Here is a 19332-nt window from a genome sequence, read left to right as displayed (position 1 = left end):
TCAACTTCGTCTGCCTAACTCGAATCTCTTAAGTGTGTATTCGTGTATCTGCTGAATATGTATAAACAAAATGCCCGTTGTTTCTTTGCTTCAATCTACTGAGGTGTTAGTTGAGGAGAAAGAGTCCTGTTAAAAACCCCGTGACAGTCCGAAGAGTGTTCTTACTTAAATCAAGGAAAATCTCTTTGATTTCTCGGTCGTAAGTTCAGAAAAATTTCTTCGACTGTTAAGACACTCACAAGACTCCAATTTGCAGCCTAGAACCAAAGTCACCCAGGATTGTGGGCCTCGTCTAACACAGCTGCGAAGGCAGCCAACAGCAACCCGCCGCAAGGCTCTAAATTGGGGTCTTGGACTCCCGTTTGCTCCTTTTGTTTTCATCATCTGTTTTTTTTTTCATCTACTAGGTTGCAGACGGTGCCTCGTGCATCGTTTGCTTCCTTGTTTGTATTTTTTGGAATCGTTGTCATCGCTTGCTGATTCCTTACCGTACTGATGATGCTGGAAGGCGGTTACACTGGTGTACGCTGATGTGGGTGTGGTTGTTGTGTGAGAGTGTGAATGTCTACAATAGTGTACATTGGTGTATACGGTTGCGAGTTTGTTGAGGGCTTACCGATTGATTTTTTCCTTCTGTTTTTGTATATTCCCCTTACTATTTCGATTCTTATTTAATAAAACATTTTGCAAAATGTATATATAATTCTAGGCCAGATAGTAAGAAATTTTGATATAGGTACCCATCTTACCTGTAAAATAACCCCTCAAGAGAACGAATTTCAGAAAATCGTTTTTAACTGCTCAATGGGCATGTTCCAAAAAATATAAATTCGCAAATAAATCATTGTATTGCATAGATTAAGTCTTCATTACTTACAATACATAGGAAATTAGGAAAAATTCCAATATATCATTTTAGAAATTAAATTATAATTTCAAACTTGAACATTCCCGGTTGAGTTGTCACGTACATAGCCTTCACCAATCACGTTTCAGATCGTAGAAAGGGAAGTTTCATATCATATGTTGGTATAACTATGGAGGGCTTAAAAAAGGAGATTTATCGGCAATGGGCAAATTTGAAATTTCTGTCCCCACTTTTAAGCAGCTTCCTCGGTTTGACAGCAGAGGCACTGCGATCGACTGGGATACTACATTTTCATTGTTAGTATACGATTTAATTGTGTTTTTAATAAAATTTATAGTTAATTTACTGAATTTTAGCAGTACAACAATGAGTCGTGGTAGAAATTGCTTTGTACCTGGCTGTACAAGTGGGAATCCCAATAAAAACAAGGCAAATAAAGAACGGGGTGAAAGAAACCCAAGCCTTTTCAAAGCTCCTAATGTAAGTAGTATGACTATTTATTTATAAAAATTATGGATAGATGTTAAGAAAAACATTAAAATTATATACTGTCAGTGTACAGATTAAATTATAAACCAAATTAATAGGAAATATAGCCTAAAATCAACATGTGTATAACATAACCTAGGAGGCCTTGTTATAAAATTAAAATAATTTAATACTTACTAGGTGCTAAAATTACCTGTTGACATGTACCTATATTAACCACAGTTTGAACAGTGCTATTGAAAGTGAATATTAAATATTTATACTTCAAGATCGTATTCTCAAAATAACAGCTTTAATAGTGAAAAATGTTTTTTTTTTATTTTATTTAACAATTATATATCTTTTATTAGGATCCTAGCTTGCTACAGCAGTGGCAAAAGGCGATACCCAGATCAGACAAGACACTTAGCAGCAAAGATGCTGTTTGTGAACTACATTTTCTAGATGAAGATATTTTGACTCATTATGAGATCAAATTAACTGACGGAACTATCAGTAGAATTGAGCGGGGTAGACCATTATTAAAGGAGGGTTCAATTCCAAGAATTTTTCCTAACCTGCCTAACTAAATAAGTCAGCGTATATACATATTCACAACTCTGTATTTTTGTGCTTTTGAAATAAACTGAGTACATTATTTATTCATTAATATTTTATTTACAAACCTACCTTATATTAATAAAGTGAATATCAATAGAAAAACCTTTACAATTATTAGGTGACATTGAATATAATATATCTTGAATTTAATTGTCTACGAAACAGTGACAATTTGCAAAACTTTGCTAATGACATTAAAACTTACAATTCAACGCTAGAAAAAACGCTATTGAACACAGGAAACGTTTCAGCTCAATATACCTACTCTCTAGTTTCAGCTATAAAAAGTTATGGAATAGATAACACCGATCAAAGGGTGCAATGGTAACGTTCGTCTTCAGTTTCCATTTATGATTAAGTTATTCCTGATAAAATACTCTTAATTTTCGTTATTCAATCTGTCAATCGCCATAAAACCACTACTAGTTCGAAAGATTTTAATGTTTATTAAAATGGTATCACACTAAACTGCATGTAAACATGTCAATTTCAAATGTTTTAATGAAAAACTATGAACCTTTAAACTGCATCAACAAAACTATTAATAAAACACTAACACAATCACACCATAAACTATTTCATTCGCATTTCTCATCAAGAAACAATTACTGTTTACATCAAATCAAAGGTTGAACTGGTGATAAATTTGTTGCTGGAACTTCTATCTTTTTTGTACAACAGTTCTAGGGAAGATTTATTTTAGCAGCTTATATGTTTCTTCGGTCGTGTATGCACTAAAAAGAACCACATAATAAAACATTTTTATAATATCAACTTAGGAAAAGGATATATTAAACCGGCATCTAATATAACCTAACTAACTTTTCAAACTCAAATTTAAGGTTTTGTATTCACAATTTTAGCCACGCACATTGCTCAATTAGAAAAACCACGTTTCTAAAAGCTAACTCTGGTAAAAATATGCCCAAATATTAACTTGGCTCTATAATTTATAACAAAATAGTTATTCTTGCCATAAGAAGCTGTGTATTTCTAGTATCCCAATCATCACAAGCGCCCCTAACGGCGATTTTCGAACTTCATTTAGATCTCAAAAACTGGGCCCATAATTTTTGCGTTCGATTCGCCTCCTCCTTTTAGACTCCATAGGTATAACTGATTGCCTGGCTCATGCGTATCGGGCGCAGCCATTTTGGATTTTCTATGGAGTGTAGAGGTAAGGAGAAATAACTCCGTGCATTAAAAATGGTAAAAAAAAGGGAAGAATTAGGATGGCGCTGCTGTAGCAAGATCCTAAAATTTAAGACATGCGCGGCACATTTTAGAACAGATGATTCAAGACATAAATATTTGACAAGCAAACGCGAAGCCGCGGGTTTCAAAAAAATACAATTTTATTTTCATGTTGCATGAAATAAATTACAGATTTTTATTCAGCAGCAATAGACTAGGCCCTTTTTTTATTGTTTCTCATAAGTTATTTCGCAAATGTCATTCAAGACAACGAAAAAATATTCTGATCGTTTTAGCTTAAAATTAATGGTAATTATAATTAAGAAAATTTTTATTTAAAGTAATAATTGGTGATGGATTTAAAATAAATATAATGCAGCTTTAAAATAACTTCATACCTACATTTATTTAGTATAAAAGTAAGTCAATATGTGGTTTTATTATCGATTATTCAGAAGCAATAGACTGAGCGTTTTTTTATTGTTTCTCATAAGTTATTTCGTAAATCTCATTCAAGATGAAAAAGCTTTAGTTTAAAATTAATGTTAATTATAATTAGGAAAACTTTATTTGAAGTTTAATTGATGATATGGGATTTAAATAAATATAATGCAGGTCAAAAATAACGTAATACATTTTATTTAGTATAAAAATTAAGCCAATATTATGTAATTTTATACTATACAAGTATTTATTTACTTTTTGCCATCGTAGTTGCCATTCATTCAGAATAGTGGATTTTAAATGTTCGATAGTCGGATGGCTTAATTACCTTAATATCAACTACTTCTAGACAAGAATCGTGTGCAGTATTATCTTCTTTTTCACTCCCAGCTATTCCAACATGGCTTGCATGGCTTGGAATAATATAATTTTATAGCAAAACTCTGTCTAAAAAATAAAAACAAAACTTTTTTTGGGTAATGTTTGGTTATATTTATTTTTATTCTCTTATCTATGGTTACTTTTCATTTTTTAGATTCATGCGTTTTTAGCGCCACTGTGGTCATTTGGCGAACCCTTATTCTTCCCATTTTGTGACCACTTTTTCAATAAAAGTCCCGTAAGAGTTGTTTCTCCTTACCTCTACCTGCCTCTACACTCCATAGGATTTTCTTATTATTTAAATTATTTTTCTTCGTGCTTTTCAGTTCAGCCGTAAATTTTCTTACCTTTTCTTGGTTATAACTTTTATATTTTATCTAAATAAATTCACAAAGTTTATTTCGAGTCGAAAACCAGCCAATCATATTGGCGAGGGCTACATACATGATCGCAGCGCGCGTAAGTGTGAAATTCAAACTTTTACCTCATTTTTTGGCATAATATTAAGTTTTATACGGGCTAAGTAGCAAGCACTAATTAGGTTGAAATCTGCATAATTACGTAGAAATTGAAAAACATAAAACATGCCCATTTTTTCACTTAAAAAATATTTTGAAAAAAAAACTTCATTTTTTAGACCAGATAGTTACTTTCATACAAAGAAAAGTATTGGTAACTTTCATACACATCGCTTTATAGGGCTTAGTTTTGTAACTTAAAAAACCTTTGGCCAAAATTTCAGACTTTTAGAACAGATTTTTCACAAAATTTTGAATAAACGTTCACCCCTAATTTCTCAGTCTAAGTCTCTTTAAGGGATTGCCAAGGATTGTTTCTTAGTGCTGAATTACGTCACTTAAGAAATCACCTAGAATAGATTTTGAAAATTTTTACACAAACGTTCCTTCCTAATTGCACCCCCTTAAGGGTTGAATTTGTTTCTTATTGCTCACTTACGTCACTCAAGAAATTTGTGTACTAAATTTCACACTTCTAGGCCAAACAGTTTCGGCTATGCCTTGATAACTTAATCAATAAACATTGAGTGTTATGTGAACAGATGATATTACATATTTTGCAACATTAATCGAAAAACGATATTTATTATTATCATTGATTAATAATATTAATTAGTTCATTATATTGCAAATTAAAGCTGGTTATTACTTATATTATCAAGTTCAAAGTGTTAATATGTTTATGAACGTTGCTAATACAATCTAAAACGAATTTGACCCTATGTCAATACCCTATTGGCAAGAAAAGTCTTGGGTCGATACTTACATGTTTAGAAATGAATCGCCATAGGGATTTTGTAAGTCGGAAAGACAAAAATTGTATGTTATAAAACCACATAATATTCGATGCCATCTTATTGTACCGAGCGTATAGGCATAAGTATAGGCTTGGTGCATTTCACATGATTCTTAAAATTTCGACAGCAGCGCTCTTTACGGCAGAAATCAGAACTTTCCGGCTCTGTATTTCACCCATACCCGGTTACAGTTCATGTTCATCGCATTTAAATAATATTAAAATCGTAGCTTTGTCATAATATTTAAGTTTTTTAGTTTTTACAAGTGCAGGTATTGAAACTATAAAACACTCAGGTACGGGGTTTGTGTGATGTAACGTTGTTTCGGGTAGTAAAAATTAACTGAAAGAGAACCTGAACAGGGCATCACTCTGTGTTGTTACTATTTCAGATGCTAATAAAATTGTCGAAAGAATGTTAACAGTAAAGGAGGACGTAATTACGTAGTTGTTGCACAGGTTGTTGGGTGCAATAACATTCAATTATTTAATTGACTCTCCCAGATGTTCCACTCTCCCGAAACAATATTTTATAGCTTCACAGCTTCGCACATTTGGTTTGCTTCACACCGATTTGATCAGAAGCAAAAATGGATTCAAGTAGTTCGAGGAAACAAGTGAGTAAACCAAGTGCATGATCAAAAAATTAAATAGGCATATATGTACTAGAAGATAAAATATAATTTGATCAATTTTAATAGTATACTTTTTTTAGTCAACTAGTACTTAAAAATTTTAAGGACATCTTCTAAAATTATAATTATGTACCTTTAAAAATTTTCGTTATAGCCTAGATAGCCCCAGTTATGTCCCCACTAGCAAAAACCATGTCTAAAATAATGCTTATGTTCAAATAATCAATCGATCAACCGAATGTTCAGAAAATCAACCGAATTAACGAGAGCTCCAATTTTTTTCATAACTTATTGTGTTAGGATACCACTTTTCTTATTTCTACAGGGTGAGTCTTACATGAGTGCAAATATTTTCAAGGGTGGTGAATCTCGATTAAATAAAAATCATATTTTTTCTTTACCATTTTCCAAATAAGTCCAAAAAAAATGTGTTATTCAAGTTTGAAATTTTTTAAAAAAATTGATTTATTTAAAAAAAATAAAGCCACCGGATTTTTTGGTGTGCAACCCCTTTAATGCCGTAATTATACAGTAAAGTCGTAACTATGCTATGAACTCATCTAAAAATGTTTATTAGGTTGACTATTAAATTATAATGCAAGTTAGACCTTCTAGAAGATATCAAAATATTTACTTTTTAATTTTTTTTGGAGTTATCACAAATTATACTTCCTAACACTTAAAATAATTATATAACAAATTTTTCGTGTATTGACTATTTAAACCCGTGTATTTGATTAGTCCGCTGTTTGCAGTATTCTCCGATGGTGGCAGCACCGGCAGAGAATGCACCAAACCTACTGACTGTACCCTTCGTCCACACGAAAATCGGCACCCAAAACCCGAAATTCCGACCGTGTATAAAATAAAGAAAAAGTCTAAAATAAATATTTGCTTGCATTTTCGGTTCAACAGTAGAAGATTAATATGTTGCTTATTATACATTAACAATATGAGTCCTAAAACTGTTATTCTCCATTTTTTGTTTGTTTTGTGGTGTCTTGTAGGTTTTGCAAACTCGATCATAGGTATGTACTTATAAAAATACAACAAAAAGAAAAAAAAAAGAATTCTGGTTGTTCTTTTAGACTATTATTGGCGACCAAATTTGGGCTTACTACCAAAAGATGCATATTCAGCAGGCAAAAATGCCAATGGAGATTATGTTTTCATCGGTCAAGTAGCCATAGAAAAACACCCTGGGGTGTATCCAGCTCCAATATATATGGGGAGGCGAATTGTAGCATCTAAAGATGGACCTCAACAGGCTTGGAACTTCGTGCAGGTTACTAAAATAGCATAACATGTTTTTTTTTAATTTTTTATTAGCACAGAGGAAAATTAAAAACATCAAAAATGTATCTCCAAAAAAGTCCTATGGGTACTTCGCCACTGTAAGAAAATTTACAAAATAAAATAATTATTTTTTGTAAACACTGATGCTGAATTAATCCAACGAAGTCAGCAGTGGTTTACAATAAACAATCGTGTCTAACAGACAAAAAAATGCTTAACATTTCGGAAAGTATATCTCCTTCCATCGTCGGAAGCAAAAAACATTGGCGCCGCGCCGGGAGGCACGTATAGCCACAGCCACCCATACTAAAATATGTTAATATCTCAAAAACTGCGACTTTGACTGATTTTTTGATGTTATTACAAATTTTGTTCGCTAGCTACTGTAATTTTGGAGTTACGATTTTTTAAAATTTTTAACCCCCTCCTATATCCCCTTACCAACCCCCACCCCCACCAAAAACTAATGGGCAAATTCTCGGGTGCCACAGTATTTTTATGCCAAATTTGGTTAAAATCGGTTCAGCGGTTTTTGAGTTATCGTGTTACAGACGGACAGACAGACGGACAGACAAACGGACAGAGAGCAGACAGACACCATGAAAATATTTTATATTTAGGTCATTTATGACCCAAATAAGTCATTTTGAGTGAAATTAAAAAAACTTTTTTTGTCGATCTTAATAGCCTACCATACATATTGGTATGGTCGGCTAAAAATACAAAGAACAAAGAAAAAAATATTTAAAATATCTAAATGCAACTATTAAGAACACTTTAGTTTTTTTTTTAAACAGATACGTCTACAAAAACCGTTAACGTTCTGTTAAAATGGCATTATATCAAGCAGGGGCGGATACAGAAATTTATTTTAGGGGGGGGGCTCAAATAAAAAGCAATGTAGAATGTGCTTTTTAGGGCGCCATTTTTAACCCAACAGCCTAATATTTAACCTATTTTATAGATTTTAGGGGGGGGGCCGGGCCTCATGGGCCCCCCTCTGTATCCGCCACTGATATCAAGTTAAACTTCAAAATTAACAATTACTACCTGATAACAATTACTTAATAAGGTAAAACCACACACACACACAAAAAGCTTCAATCTTTTTGTATGATTATTTTTAATTTGTTTTTAATTTTTACGTATGTCATGTTTATTTATGTTATGTCCTTTAAAATCAAAGAAGCGATTGCCATTACCTACCTCTACAGATGCATCAGCAATACATTTTTTTTATTAGATTGTATTAAAAAATTGGTCAAGTGCGAGTCGCACTCGCGCACGAAGGGTTCCGTACCATTCATTATTTATACATTACTAAAAATTCTATTAATCAATAATAAATATGTAAAAAGTAAAAATAAATATGGAAAAATATGTAAAAATTAAGAAAAAACGATTAAAAAAAAGTCGCCCTGACTGGGATTCAAACCTGCCTTCAGGGGTGGATAGGCCATATAGGAAAACGGGAAAATTCCCGGTGGGCCGGTGGAAAGATGGGCCGGTGGGCCGGTCCCGATCAGAACTCAAAAAAAGATTGATTTAGTTATAATTAAATGGTTAATCTTCTAACCAAAATTACGTAAGATTCTAGTGACTGCCTAACTAACTAATCAGTTTGCATCAATATAATGGTTAGTTGCTTTTAAACATAAACATCAATTTTTAAAATAACTAGGTATTGTTAGAGGTTTTCCTCTGAGACACATATAATTTTAATAAACATCTAATAATTTTGTTTGTTGTTCCATTTGAAATGTTTTTTTTGTTTGCTTTGTGCAAATATTTTCAGGGCTGGTAGATATGAATAAAAAAACATACTATATTCACTTTGCCGTGTTTCAAATAGGTCCAAAATAACCGAGTTATTAAAGTTTGAATTTTAAAAAAAAACTGATTTTTTTTTAAAAAATTGCCGCCTAAATCTTTCTGTATTTGCATCACTTTTTGTGCCGTAATATCAAAGATTAAGAAAGTATACCGTGGGAACATTTGCAGTGAACAGGAAGTTCTAAAAAATTTTCTAAAATATACAGGAAAATTTAAAAGAAAAAGCACGATTTTCAACATCTTTTTTTAAAAAAAAACTCATAGACGTGTCCTGGCACCTGGTGGTGACATAATATACCACCCCTGTAAATATTTGCGCTTATTTAAGACTCATTCTGTATAGTTTTACCAATATTCTTTTATTAAAACACATTTATATCCACTGCTTAGGTATTGCCTAGGTTTTTTTCGTTTGTCGCATTATCATACAAGATGCCAAATGTAGAAACTAGGAAAAGTTACGTGATGAGAATTATACCAAAATTAAGACACGTATACATGACGAGGCTGCTGCTGTACCAGAAAAGGGAGACTTTCTTTCTACAATCTGTAAGAAAGTATATACCTGAAAATCTAAAAATAATGTATTTCATAGAGGATTGGGCCAGCTGATGAACTGAATGAATCAGGAAGTCTTAAAATTTCTCAAAACCGTGATTCAAAATCGTAGCATATTCAAGATCAAAAACTGTGAAAAAAACCCTGTGAAACTGAGCTATTTTCTAGTAAGAATTCAGATGTCCGACCCGATATTGATCTTTATAAAAACTTAGATCAAGAAAATTTCAATTTCAATATTTTTAAAAAATCGGAGGCAAAAGAGTTTTTTTCGCCCGAGCGAAAATCACCCTTACTTGGGGTGATTTGACCCTTATCTAGGGTGTCCCAGAAATAAGTGCAAGTATTTTAAGGGGGGTAGATTTGGTCAAAATAAACATTTTTTCTCTTTACCGTTTTTCAAGTAAGCCCAAAATAAACTTTTTAACCAAAATTTTACTTTGAAAATTTAAACAAAAAATGCTTTTTTGCTTAAATTTTGAGAACCACTGGATCTTTTCTGTATTTTCTTTCATGTAAATTTAATCTACTACCTATTGTCAGTTGTCAGATTATCAAGAAATTATGGTTTCTTAACTTAAAACTAAAAAAATTCCAAAAATTTCTTCAAAAAATTTCAAATTTTCGCAAAAAAAACTGATAGGCGTGTTTCTGAGGCCGAAATATACTACCAGTTAAAATACTTGCACTTATTTCTGGGACACCCTGTATATTAATAAATAAAATATGTTTCTTCGTTATGGTCATTTTGTTTATGTGGATTCGGGCCGGTTGCCTGTTATTCCCGGGCCGGTTTCCACTTATCCATCCACCCCTGCCTGCCTTACTACGGCTCCAACGTCATAGCAGAGTAAAGTCCTAACACTTTAACCACGCGACCATCGAGGACTTGAAAGATTCTATGTAAAATTCTTACTTAAAAGATAATGTTTAGTGAAAGTACTTTTTTATTTATAAACATTTATTTAATTCTGTTTTTACTATTTGTTCTTATAGCGGCAACATAGATACATTATTTGTAAAAATTTCAACTGTCTAGTTATAACGGTTCATAAGATAGACCTTTGTGACAGACGGACTGACGGACGAACGGACAGCGAAGTCTTAGTAATAGGGTTCCCGTTTTTACCCTTTGGGTACGGAACCCTAAAAAGCGTTTATTCTTTTTCTTTTAGAGGCCATCGCTTCTTTCATTACGACGGAAAGAGGTATACTTTCCGAAACGTTGAGCATTTTTTTGTCTGTTAAGGTGCGTTCAAACCGAGAGCGCCGCTCCGCGCCGCGCCGCGCGATACATTTTTTAACATGTACTTTTGAAGTGTTTTTTAGCGCGCACAAAAGTATAATATACTTTTGTTATAATATAACATATTATGTTAAAAAATGATTTGCGCGGCGCAGCCGATGTGAATGCACCTTTAGGCAAATTAAATTTGTGTTGGATTAATGCAGCAGTGTTTACAAAAAAAATACTATTTTATTTTGTAGATTTTCTTACAGTGGCAAAATACCCATAGGACTGAATCCGCCACAGAAGTATAGACATTTTTTATCAAAAAAGTAGTCAGTATTGGTCAGTGACAGTGTGCTGCTGTTTAATTTGCTTTAATGTTTTAGATTCTTTGCACCCCGTACCCTGAAAAATTCGTATGGCTTCCTAGAACTCAAGCCAATGTTCACATGCTTCCTGATAATGTATACCCTGTGATAGGTGGCATTGAGGACGGTAAATATCTCTACATCGGCAAAATTCACTATCAAGGACAAACAGTCATTGGAAAAATATTATCTGGACATATAGGGAAAGCTCTAATGTACTATGCTCATAACAATGAAGAAATGGCTGTCGATACATATCAGCTGCTAACTTATACAGAAGATTATGATAAGTATGGAAATTCAATCAACGATATTGGAGCTAGTGTTGTTTAATAGTAGCTTTAAAAATTACCTATAAGAAATAACCTACAATAAAAATTATTTTTTTATTCCGTTTTTTATTTTTAATTAAATAATAATTGAGTCAGATAATTTAACTTTTCTCCTTAGCCAATCTCAGCCAATGTGATAAAACGTCAAATCACAAGAGAGAAAATGGAATTATCTCCTGAATATTTTACATTTGTTCTTTATGCCGTTATTACACACATACAAATTTTATTCCATGTGGCATTACGTATATATATATACCGGGTGCCCCCCTCCCCTGTTTTTCTTGATAGAATAATAAATACATGTTTAATAAATATGGTTTATTAAATTATTGTAGATAAATTAAATAAAAGTAAACACTGCAATAAATTTAAATAAAGTCAATAAACTAATTTCGATTTTGAAAATAGCTACTAACTGTCACTAGAAACCTGACATGACGACATAAGCACTCCTGGTTGCCATTTCATTGAAAAATTGCTTTTTATTCAAAATCTGAGCTTGATAGGTATAGGAAACCCTAATATAGTTTGAAAGAGCATTTGAATCTGCTTCGATTTATTTAAAAAAATACGGGTGTTAATACAAGTTTTTATGTAAAATAAATATATAAAATAAACCAGCAATTTTTGATACCCCTGTATATATTAAACGAAGCAACCAAATTTTTCAGTAAAGTTAATTTCTCTGGTTTAAAAGTCAGCGAGAGAATTAATTCTGAAAAGCAATGTACTATAGTATGTATTATAGCATGCATGTATTCATTGGCGTAACTACAGGGGTGCCCGTGGGTGCCCCCCCCCCAAGTACTGCTGTGCACCCTCCAGAGAAATCCTGAATGACTCTTGGCTACGTATTAATTTTTATTTGCTTGTGTTGCAGTAAAAATTATGTTTCCTAGTTTTGTTTAGTTAATATTATTTTGTTGTGTTCAAAAAATGTGCTAATTTTTATTTTTTTAGAAAATTTGTAGGTATTTAAGTAATCTACGGGAACCCCAAGTAGCATTTGGACGTTATCTAACGTCGGGTATACGTCGCGTTCAACAAACCCGACGTCGGGTACCAACGTCGGTTCGACCGCCTGACGACCCTTATTTGCATCTAAATGGGGAATGCAGATTCGGGTCGCCTCGACGTCGGTATCTGACCTAATAGGGAATGTAATTCTACCAATTACCAACGTCATATTACGTTGGATTTTAGTTACTTAAAATTCGTCGCTAAGCATTTACGTTACGTTTGGTTTCATATTCGCTACCAAGAATACATTGTACATCAAACCTATTGTGTATAGAAAATGCTTAACAAAACAAAAAGATTAAACAAAATTTGGTCGATTATCATAAAAAATATAGGGTGTTCCATTTAAAATAGTGGAAAAAAACACAATATTTAATTTTGACTCGCCTTGCATATATCAAACAAAAATGCAAATTTTCGTCGACTGAATTTTGAAGAAGACACTTATACAGTACTTCCAGTTAAAAAAATTTAAAATTCTTCGAATTTAGAATTTTGAGAGGGATTTAAATAAGCAGTAAATTTAGTATAAAAAACGGTTATAATTCAAAAACCACTCGAGTATATACAGGGTATTCCTTAATGACATGCTAATATTTAAGGGGGCGATTCTTAAGCCTATTCCAAGAAAAAAACTTCTGAATGTATGTCCTAAACATCTTAATTTTTAAGACACCGTATGGTAAAATTTTCCAAAAAAATTTTTTTTTCGTTTTAATTGTGATGTTTACAAAATTTGATACACGTCTTCTATGTATAAGGCCGATAGCCGATGTAGAAACGATTTCCTCACAACAATCACCGCGTCAGATTTTTAGCGATATGACCCTGAAGTAAAATGACTGTTTTGAAATGAATTTTTTTAAGCAAAAACTACAAGTCGCACGAAAAAAATCGAGAGATGAAAATTATTTAGACATGAATGAAGATTTTGAATATAATTTTCATTTTAAAAGAAGCCAGTGGCGTACCATATTTTCTTCCAAAACATTCAATGTAAAACCCGTATAGACGCCAATGGTTGAAGTAAATAAAATAGTTTGTACATCAAAAAACACACTTTAATGCATAGCTATGTATCAAGTTTCATAAAAATATCCATAATAACATCAAAGTAATTATAAAACAAAGTGCCATTCTACAAAAATTTAGCACCCTGTATCTAAAAAGGGTGTTTAGGACATTCATATGAAGTTTTTTTTTCTTGGAATAGGCTTAAGAATCGCCTCCTTAAATATTAGCATGTCATTAAGGAACACCCTATATGACATTATGATATTTTTGAAATGCTAATTTAATGGCAAATCCACTGAGCTAAAAAAATATACAGTGTGGCGCACCTCATTCGCCTCGGTTGATTATACGAAAACGGAAAGATGTAGAAACAAAATATTTTATAGGTATATGTGGGGAGTCAATGGGCACAATTTAAAATTATTTTGAAATATACAGAATACAGAACGGTGTTTCAGAACTAATATCCGTACCAAAGTTATATTTTTTCTTATGGAACACCCGGTATTTTATTTAATTTTTGGATTCTTGGGCCCAAAAAAAGACATTTATTATAAGGGTTAAATATGTTTAAAATCATTAGTTTTTGAGATATTTAAAGATATTTAAATATGCATGCTGCAAAAGAATTAATTATCAATACCCTGGTCATCACTTTTCAGAATTAATTCGTGTGCTGAGTTTAAAGACAAAGAAATAAACTTTACTAAAAAATGTTATTCCTTCCTTAAATTTATACAGGGGTACTAAAAATTAGTTATTTATTTTAAGGATTTATTTTACATAAAAACTTTGTTATTTCAAATGCAACACCCTGTATTTTTTAAATAAATCGAAATAGTTCACTAATTTTTGGTACCCCTGTAAAAATTTAAGGAAACAATAACATTTTTCAGTAAAGTTTATTTCTTTACCTTTAAACTCAGCACAAGAATTAATTGTGAAAAGTAATGTACAGGGTGTTGATAATCAACTCTCTTGTAGCATGCATATTTAAATATCTTTAAATCTCTCAAAAACCAATTATTTTAAACATATTTAACCCTTATAATAAATGCCGTTTTTGAGCACAAGAATCCAAAAATGAAATAAAATACGGGGTGTGCCATAAGAAAAAATATAACTTTGGGATGAATCTTAGTTCTGAGATACCCTGTATATTTCAAAATAATTTTAAATTGTGCACATTGCCTCCCCACATATACCCATAAAATATTTTGTTTTTACATCTTTCCGTTTTCGTATAATAACCGAGGCGAATGACGTGCGCCACCCTGTATAATATTCCATTTAAAAATATAATACTTTGGTTTGAAAATATGTTTCAATCACCCTGTATCATTACAAATTACTACTTACTACTTATTTTTAAAATTCGCGTTGCAATTGACTTCATATGAGTGTCATAAAAGAATGAAATAAAAATCACAATCCGAAAACCTAATATAGAACTATTTCGGAAGCCGGGGTACCCTGTATAACTAGCTATACCCCACATAATGGTTTTATATTCGGATCGAATCCTGATCCTATCAGACATGGATATAAATCAGGACAAAACGCCGGACATATGATGGGCGATATTAAACGCGTATTGTATCTGTACGCCGGGAAGCCATAATGGGGCTATCGAAAAACTTTTACGGCCACAGGCAGAAACAGAAACCCGACGGCGGCCTACCGAAAAGGGGGTTATGGGAAATCCAGAGAACTATTAATCAGATTATGGAAGGACATACATCATGGGGATTTGCAGGATGCCAAGTATTTAAAAAAACGAATTGTAAGTAAAAAAGTCTTTTAAAGCTTATATAGGATTCTGATTATCTAATAACTACAATCCTAAAAAAAATCTACAGTATATCTCCGGATCGTCTTTAAAATAGGAAAAACTTTTAAAGTGAAACTTCTTTGCGGGCGTTGGCGTTGGGAGTAAAAATTCAAGGTCTTGACACACGAGCTAGCGTCAAGAAAACCGATAAGTTACCCCTATCTACCCCTTTTTAAAAAATGTTTTAAAAAAATGACTAAGACATATTTAAAAATATGTCATTTTTTACTTTATTCGATAGAAAATAACACTCTGAATAGAATGGCATATCATATGTCAACTTTTAACATCTTTGCGTATGATTTATTTGAAATTATCACTTGCGGTTCATTACGAAAATGTGACTCGAAATACCAAGTGTGTGGTATCAAATTATTCGTAAAAAAATGCCTTTTCCAAATGTGTTAATGAGCCACCCTCGTTCCATTTGAAAAAATTGAGATATGATTAAAAATATGATTTGGGCATCTTTTAACCGGCCGGCCTGAACAGGACGCTAAAAACATTAGATGATCAAATCTATTTTTCCAAGGCTCCTTGATTAAGAATTGGTGTTTTTAACTTATAGTCATGGCACTCTAGATTAAAATTTAAAATACGATTTGTTATTAAGCGAGAATGTCAAAAATTGACATATGATCATGTTTCACCAGAAATAACTACAACTTTTGATTTTTAAATGGCACCCTAGGTATATTTTTTTGAATATATTTCCGGTGAAACAGGAAGTGATAAAAAACAATTGAATATGTCAATCAATTCTAATTTAAGTCATATACTAACATACCAAATCTCGTTTTTTTATCAGAAAAAATAAAAAAGTTATAGGGGGTGAGTCACTTTTGAGACGCACCCGGTATACATAGTCCGGCAATAGATGCGTCGGGCATCTGTAGCTTCTAGAATAAAAAAGTGCAAACCTAAAGCCTAAAGTATATACGAGGATGTATTTTTTGAAAATATTTTAACTTCTATAGGGTAGCTCAAAAAAGTAAGTGGATCGGGATGATTTTTTTTAAATGGAACACCCTGTATATCATTGCATTTTTGGCTTCCTTTCAGATCACTCTACATAATCCTAAAATATGACTAAATATATTTAGATAGTTTCAGAGATATTAATAAATAAATAAAAAATATATTTTTTTGAGTCTTCCTTTAAAATTTTTTTAAAAATACAGGAACTGTCCTGATGTCAAAACTATGTTAGGTATTTACTTTAGATAGTCTGTACTTACTTTGCTAAAAATATCGTAATCGTAAATCATACAGGATGTTCAAAATTCTACACCAAACTTTCTAAAATATAAAATAATTTTTCTTCGTTTTTTTTTAAATGGCACACCTTGTATATTATTTCTTCAATAGATGGCTTAGATCCGAATTAGAATAGACAGAATTAGAATATGAACATTTTTGTATTTGGAGTATTTCAAAATTGTTAACGGTTTCGCAGATATTCGCGGTTTTATATTTCATATGGCATTTTCCACAGTAAATTTTTATCACAGCCACCCAATGATTTTCGTCTCGTATTTACCATAGAGTTAGAAATTAAAATATTTTACCATTGAAAGTTCCAGACTGTTACTCGCTGATACCTGTTCCGCCGTACGCGTTCCCAGTATTTCGTATCAACTCTAATTGAAAGAGCCATTTGAAATAATACTGCGTGTATCCGCGAAACCATTAAGAATTTGGAAATACTTTAAATACAATAAATGTTCATTTTTTAACTCTCCATCTAATAAAAAACAAATAATGTACAACCATATACATACCATTTAAAAAAAAGAAAATATATTTTATATTTTAGAAAGTTGGGCGCTCGGTTGGGCGTATAATTTTGAACACCCTGTATGATATAAGATTACGATATTTATAGCAAATTAAGTATAAACCATCTAAAGTAAATATCGAATATAATTTCAGGACAGTTCTTATATTTGTAATATTTTTTAAGGAGAGTTAAAAAATATATTTTTTATTTATTTATTAATATCTCTGAAACTATCTAAATATATTTACTGATATTTTAGGATTATGTAAAGTGATCTGAAAAGAAGCCAGTAATGCAATAATATATAGGGTGTTCCATTTAAAAACACCATCCTGATCCACTCACATTTTTTAGGGCCACCCTATAGAAGTTAAAATATTTTCCTGAAATACATACCCGTACCTAGGTTTGCACTTTGTGTTTGTACGTTGCAACAAAATTGTCAAGTTTTTTTTCTAGGAGAAGCAGATGCCCGACGCACTATTGCCGGACCGTGTATATCTATCTATATAAAAATGAATTGAGATTTGCTGGTCTTACTAAGTTTTATATAAATTTTATATAAGTTTTGTATAAGTTGCGTCCTCAAAATATTTTTGGTTGTACACAGGGAGTCCCAATAAAAAAAAATACTGATAAAGTTTTTTTAAAATTGCTCCCATTATATCTATTCTGGTCTTGCATTTGCCGATCACTATTCCAAATCATTATAATAATCAATGATCCGTTTTACAGGAGATTGGCAAAAAAAAATAAATAAAACTACACTACACTTCGGTTCACTATTGGCTGTACGAAATTAGCCGGATCAGCTAATTAACTCATAAATCAGCTAATTAAGTATAGGCTTTGGTATAGATATGTTCTACCTAGAACCAAAAGTAAAGGCATGGTTTTAATTTAAAAATTACGAAAAGATGTTAGTCTTCTTCACAAGCGAATATTTCCAAAAAAATAAACCTATTGAGATGAAACAAAAAACAAACTATCAAGAAAGGATGTACTTAGATCATAAAATTATTTTTAAATTCGTTACTATTTTAACATGTTACACAGGGTGTTTCAAACTTTCATAAAAATGTCAACATTTTGTTTTCCCCCGTATAATAATTGACAGATGGAAACGTTCACTTTTAATTTAAAAAGACATACTAAAAAGTCTAATAAATTAGCTACATATTGCTTAAAAACACATTAAAACCGGCCCACTGGAACAATAGTATCTTACATACCGAAGAGGGAAGTGTTTCATTACTGTCGAGAGATTAATTAATGCTTTCTAGGATTCCCATATAAATTTACATATAAAATGATATATGAATGCGACCTTTATTTCACAGCCATGGCTGACGCCGTTTTTTTCATCATACGGTATATTCTCAAATTGGTATCTGCACTAAAAAAAATATTTCTACATAACTCAAATTATACTCAATAGCATTGTAAAAATTACATAATTTTTTTTTTACATATTACATATGTAAAAAAGTGTTAAATACAACAAATGTAACAATCTGGAAATTATCTCATCAATCTGGTATTATATATTATATATCTAATGAGCACCCACTAGGTTTTATAAAACCCGGCGCCCCTGGGTACCAGTGGTCCAGTGGTTGTTATGGAGCAAACCTTCAACAGCAAAACAAACAACTAAGTGACAGTTTTGAATTTCTCGTTCGCTTTTTCGAATAACATAGAAACTCAGAATGTTGTCGGAAAATTCTGATAATGAAGACTACTTTAACATCGGTACTCCACCAGAACTTACAGAAGCTGCAAAAAGAGCAGAAGCCAGTTTACTTCCAGAGAAAAGTAGGGGGCGATATGAAATACCTAGCATTAAAAGTATACGAAAAATGGTGTGCCGAAAGAAATGCTAAGAATATTGCTTCGGAGATAGACTTGATGGCATATTTTAGCGACATGGCAAAGCAGAAAAAACCATCTACTCTTTGGGCTTACGTACAGCATGATACGGACAATTAGAATTAAGGGAAAAGACTGACATATCAAAATATCACAAACTCGTCGCTTTTTTAAAACGCCAGAATGTAGGTTTCAAGCCAAAGGAGTCTAGCATTTTTACCTTCAACAAATAAATGTATTAAAATCTTCAATTATTATTGTTAATCTTCTTT

The 19332-nt window shown here is 32.0% G+C and overlaps 2 protein-coding genes across 3 annotated transcripts; both read left to right on the top strand.

Moving 5' to 3' along the window:
• Window positions 1–1017: 1017 nt before the first annotated feature.
• LOC115889353 lies at window positions 1018–3066 on the top strand. 2 transcript variants are annotated; one of them, XM_030909334.1, is made up of 3 exons: window positions 1018–1164; window positions 1225–1348; window positions 1708–3066. In XM_030909334.1, the coding sequence occupies exons 1-3, from the start codon at window positions 1070–1072 to the stop codon at window positions 1924–1926; spliced, it is 438 nt and encodes a 145-aa protein (XP_030765194.1). In that variant the 5' UTR covers window positions 1018–1069; the 3' UTR covers window positions 1927–3066. The 2 variants fall into 2 exon arrangements, with proteins under 2 accessions (XP_030765194.1, XP_030765195.1); XM_030909335.1 differs by having other exon boundaries at window positions 1020–1164; window positions 1228–1348.
• Window positions 3067–6794: 3728 nt separating this feature from the next.
• Window positions 6795–11600, top strand: LOC115889384. Its single transcript, XM_030909361.1, has 3 exons — window positions 6795–6953; window positions 7014–7210; window positions 11230–11600. Exons 1-3 carry the CDS (start codon window positions 6878–6880, stop codon window positions 11542–11544), a joined length of 588 nt encoding a protein of 195 aa, XP_030765221.1. The 5' UTR covers window positions 6795–6877; the 3' UTR covers window positions 11545–11600.
• The last annotated feature ends 7732 nt before the right edge of the window (window positions 11601–19332 follow it).

Source organism: Sitophilus oryzae, unplaced genomic scaffold, assembly GCF_002938485.1.
Source record: "Sitophilus oryzae breed Bouriz unplaced genomic scaffold, Soryzae_2.0 scaffold_813_pilon_pilon, whole genome shotgun sequence".
In the NCBI taxonomy this organism is placed as follows: Eukaryota; Metazoa; Arthropoda; class Insecta; order Coleoptera; family Curculionidae; genus Sitophilus; species Sitophilus oryzae.
This window is presented reverse-complemented; position numbering and strand designations above follow the sequence as displayed.

Bases quoted from the DNA above. Each gene is read 5' to 3' on its own strand.
- LOC115889384 (XM_030909361.1), top strand. From the start codon at position 6,878: ATGAGTCCTAAAACTGTTATTCTCCATTTTTTGTTTGTTTTGTGGTGT. The intron at 6,954-7,013 runs GTATGTACTTAT...TTGTTCTTTTAG, and splicing joins TTTTGCAAACTCGATCATAG to ACTATTATTGGCGACCAAAT. The intron at 7,211-11,229 runs GTTACTAAAATA...TTAATGTTTTAG, and splicing joins AGGCTTGGAACTTCGTGCAG to ATTCTTTGCACCCCGTACCC.
- LOC115889353 (XM_030909334.1), top strand. From the start codon at position 1,070: ATGGGCAAATTTGAAATTTCTGTCCCCACTTTTAAGCAGCTTCCTCGG. The intron at 1,165-1,224 runs GTTAGTATACGA...ACTGAATTTTAG, and splicing joins TGGGATACTACATTTTCATT to CAGTACAACAATGAGTCGTG. The intron at 1,349-1,707 runs GTAAGTAGTATG...ATCTTTTATTAG, and splicing joins GCCTTTTCAAAGCTCCTAAT to GATCCTAGCTTGCTACAGCA.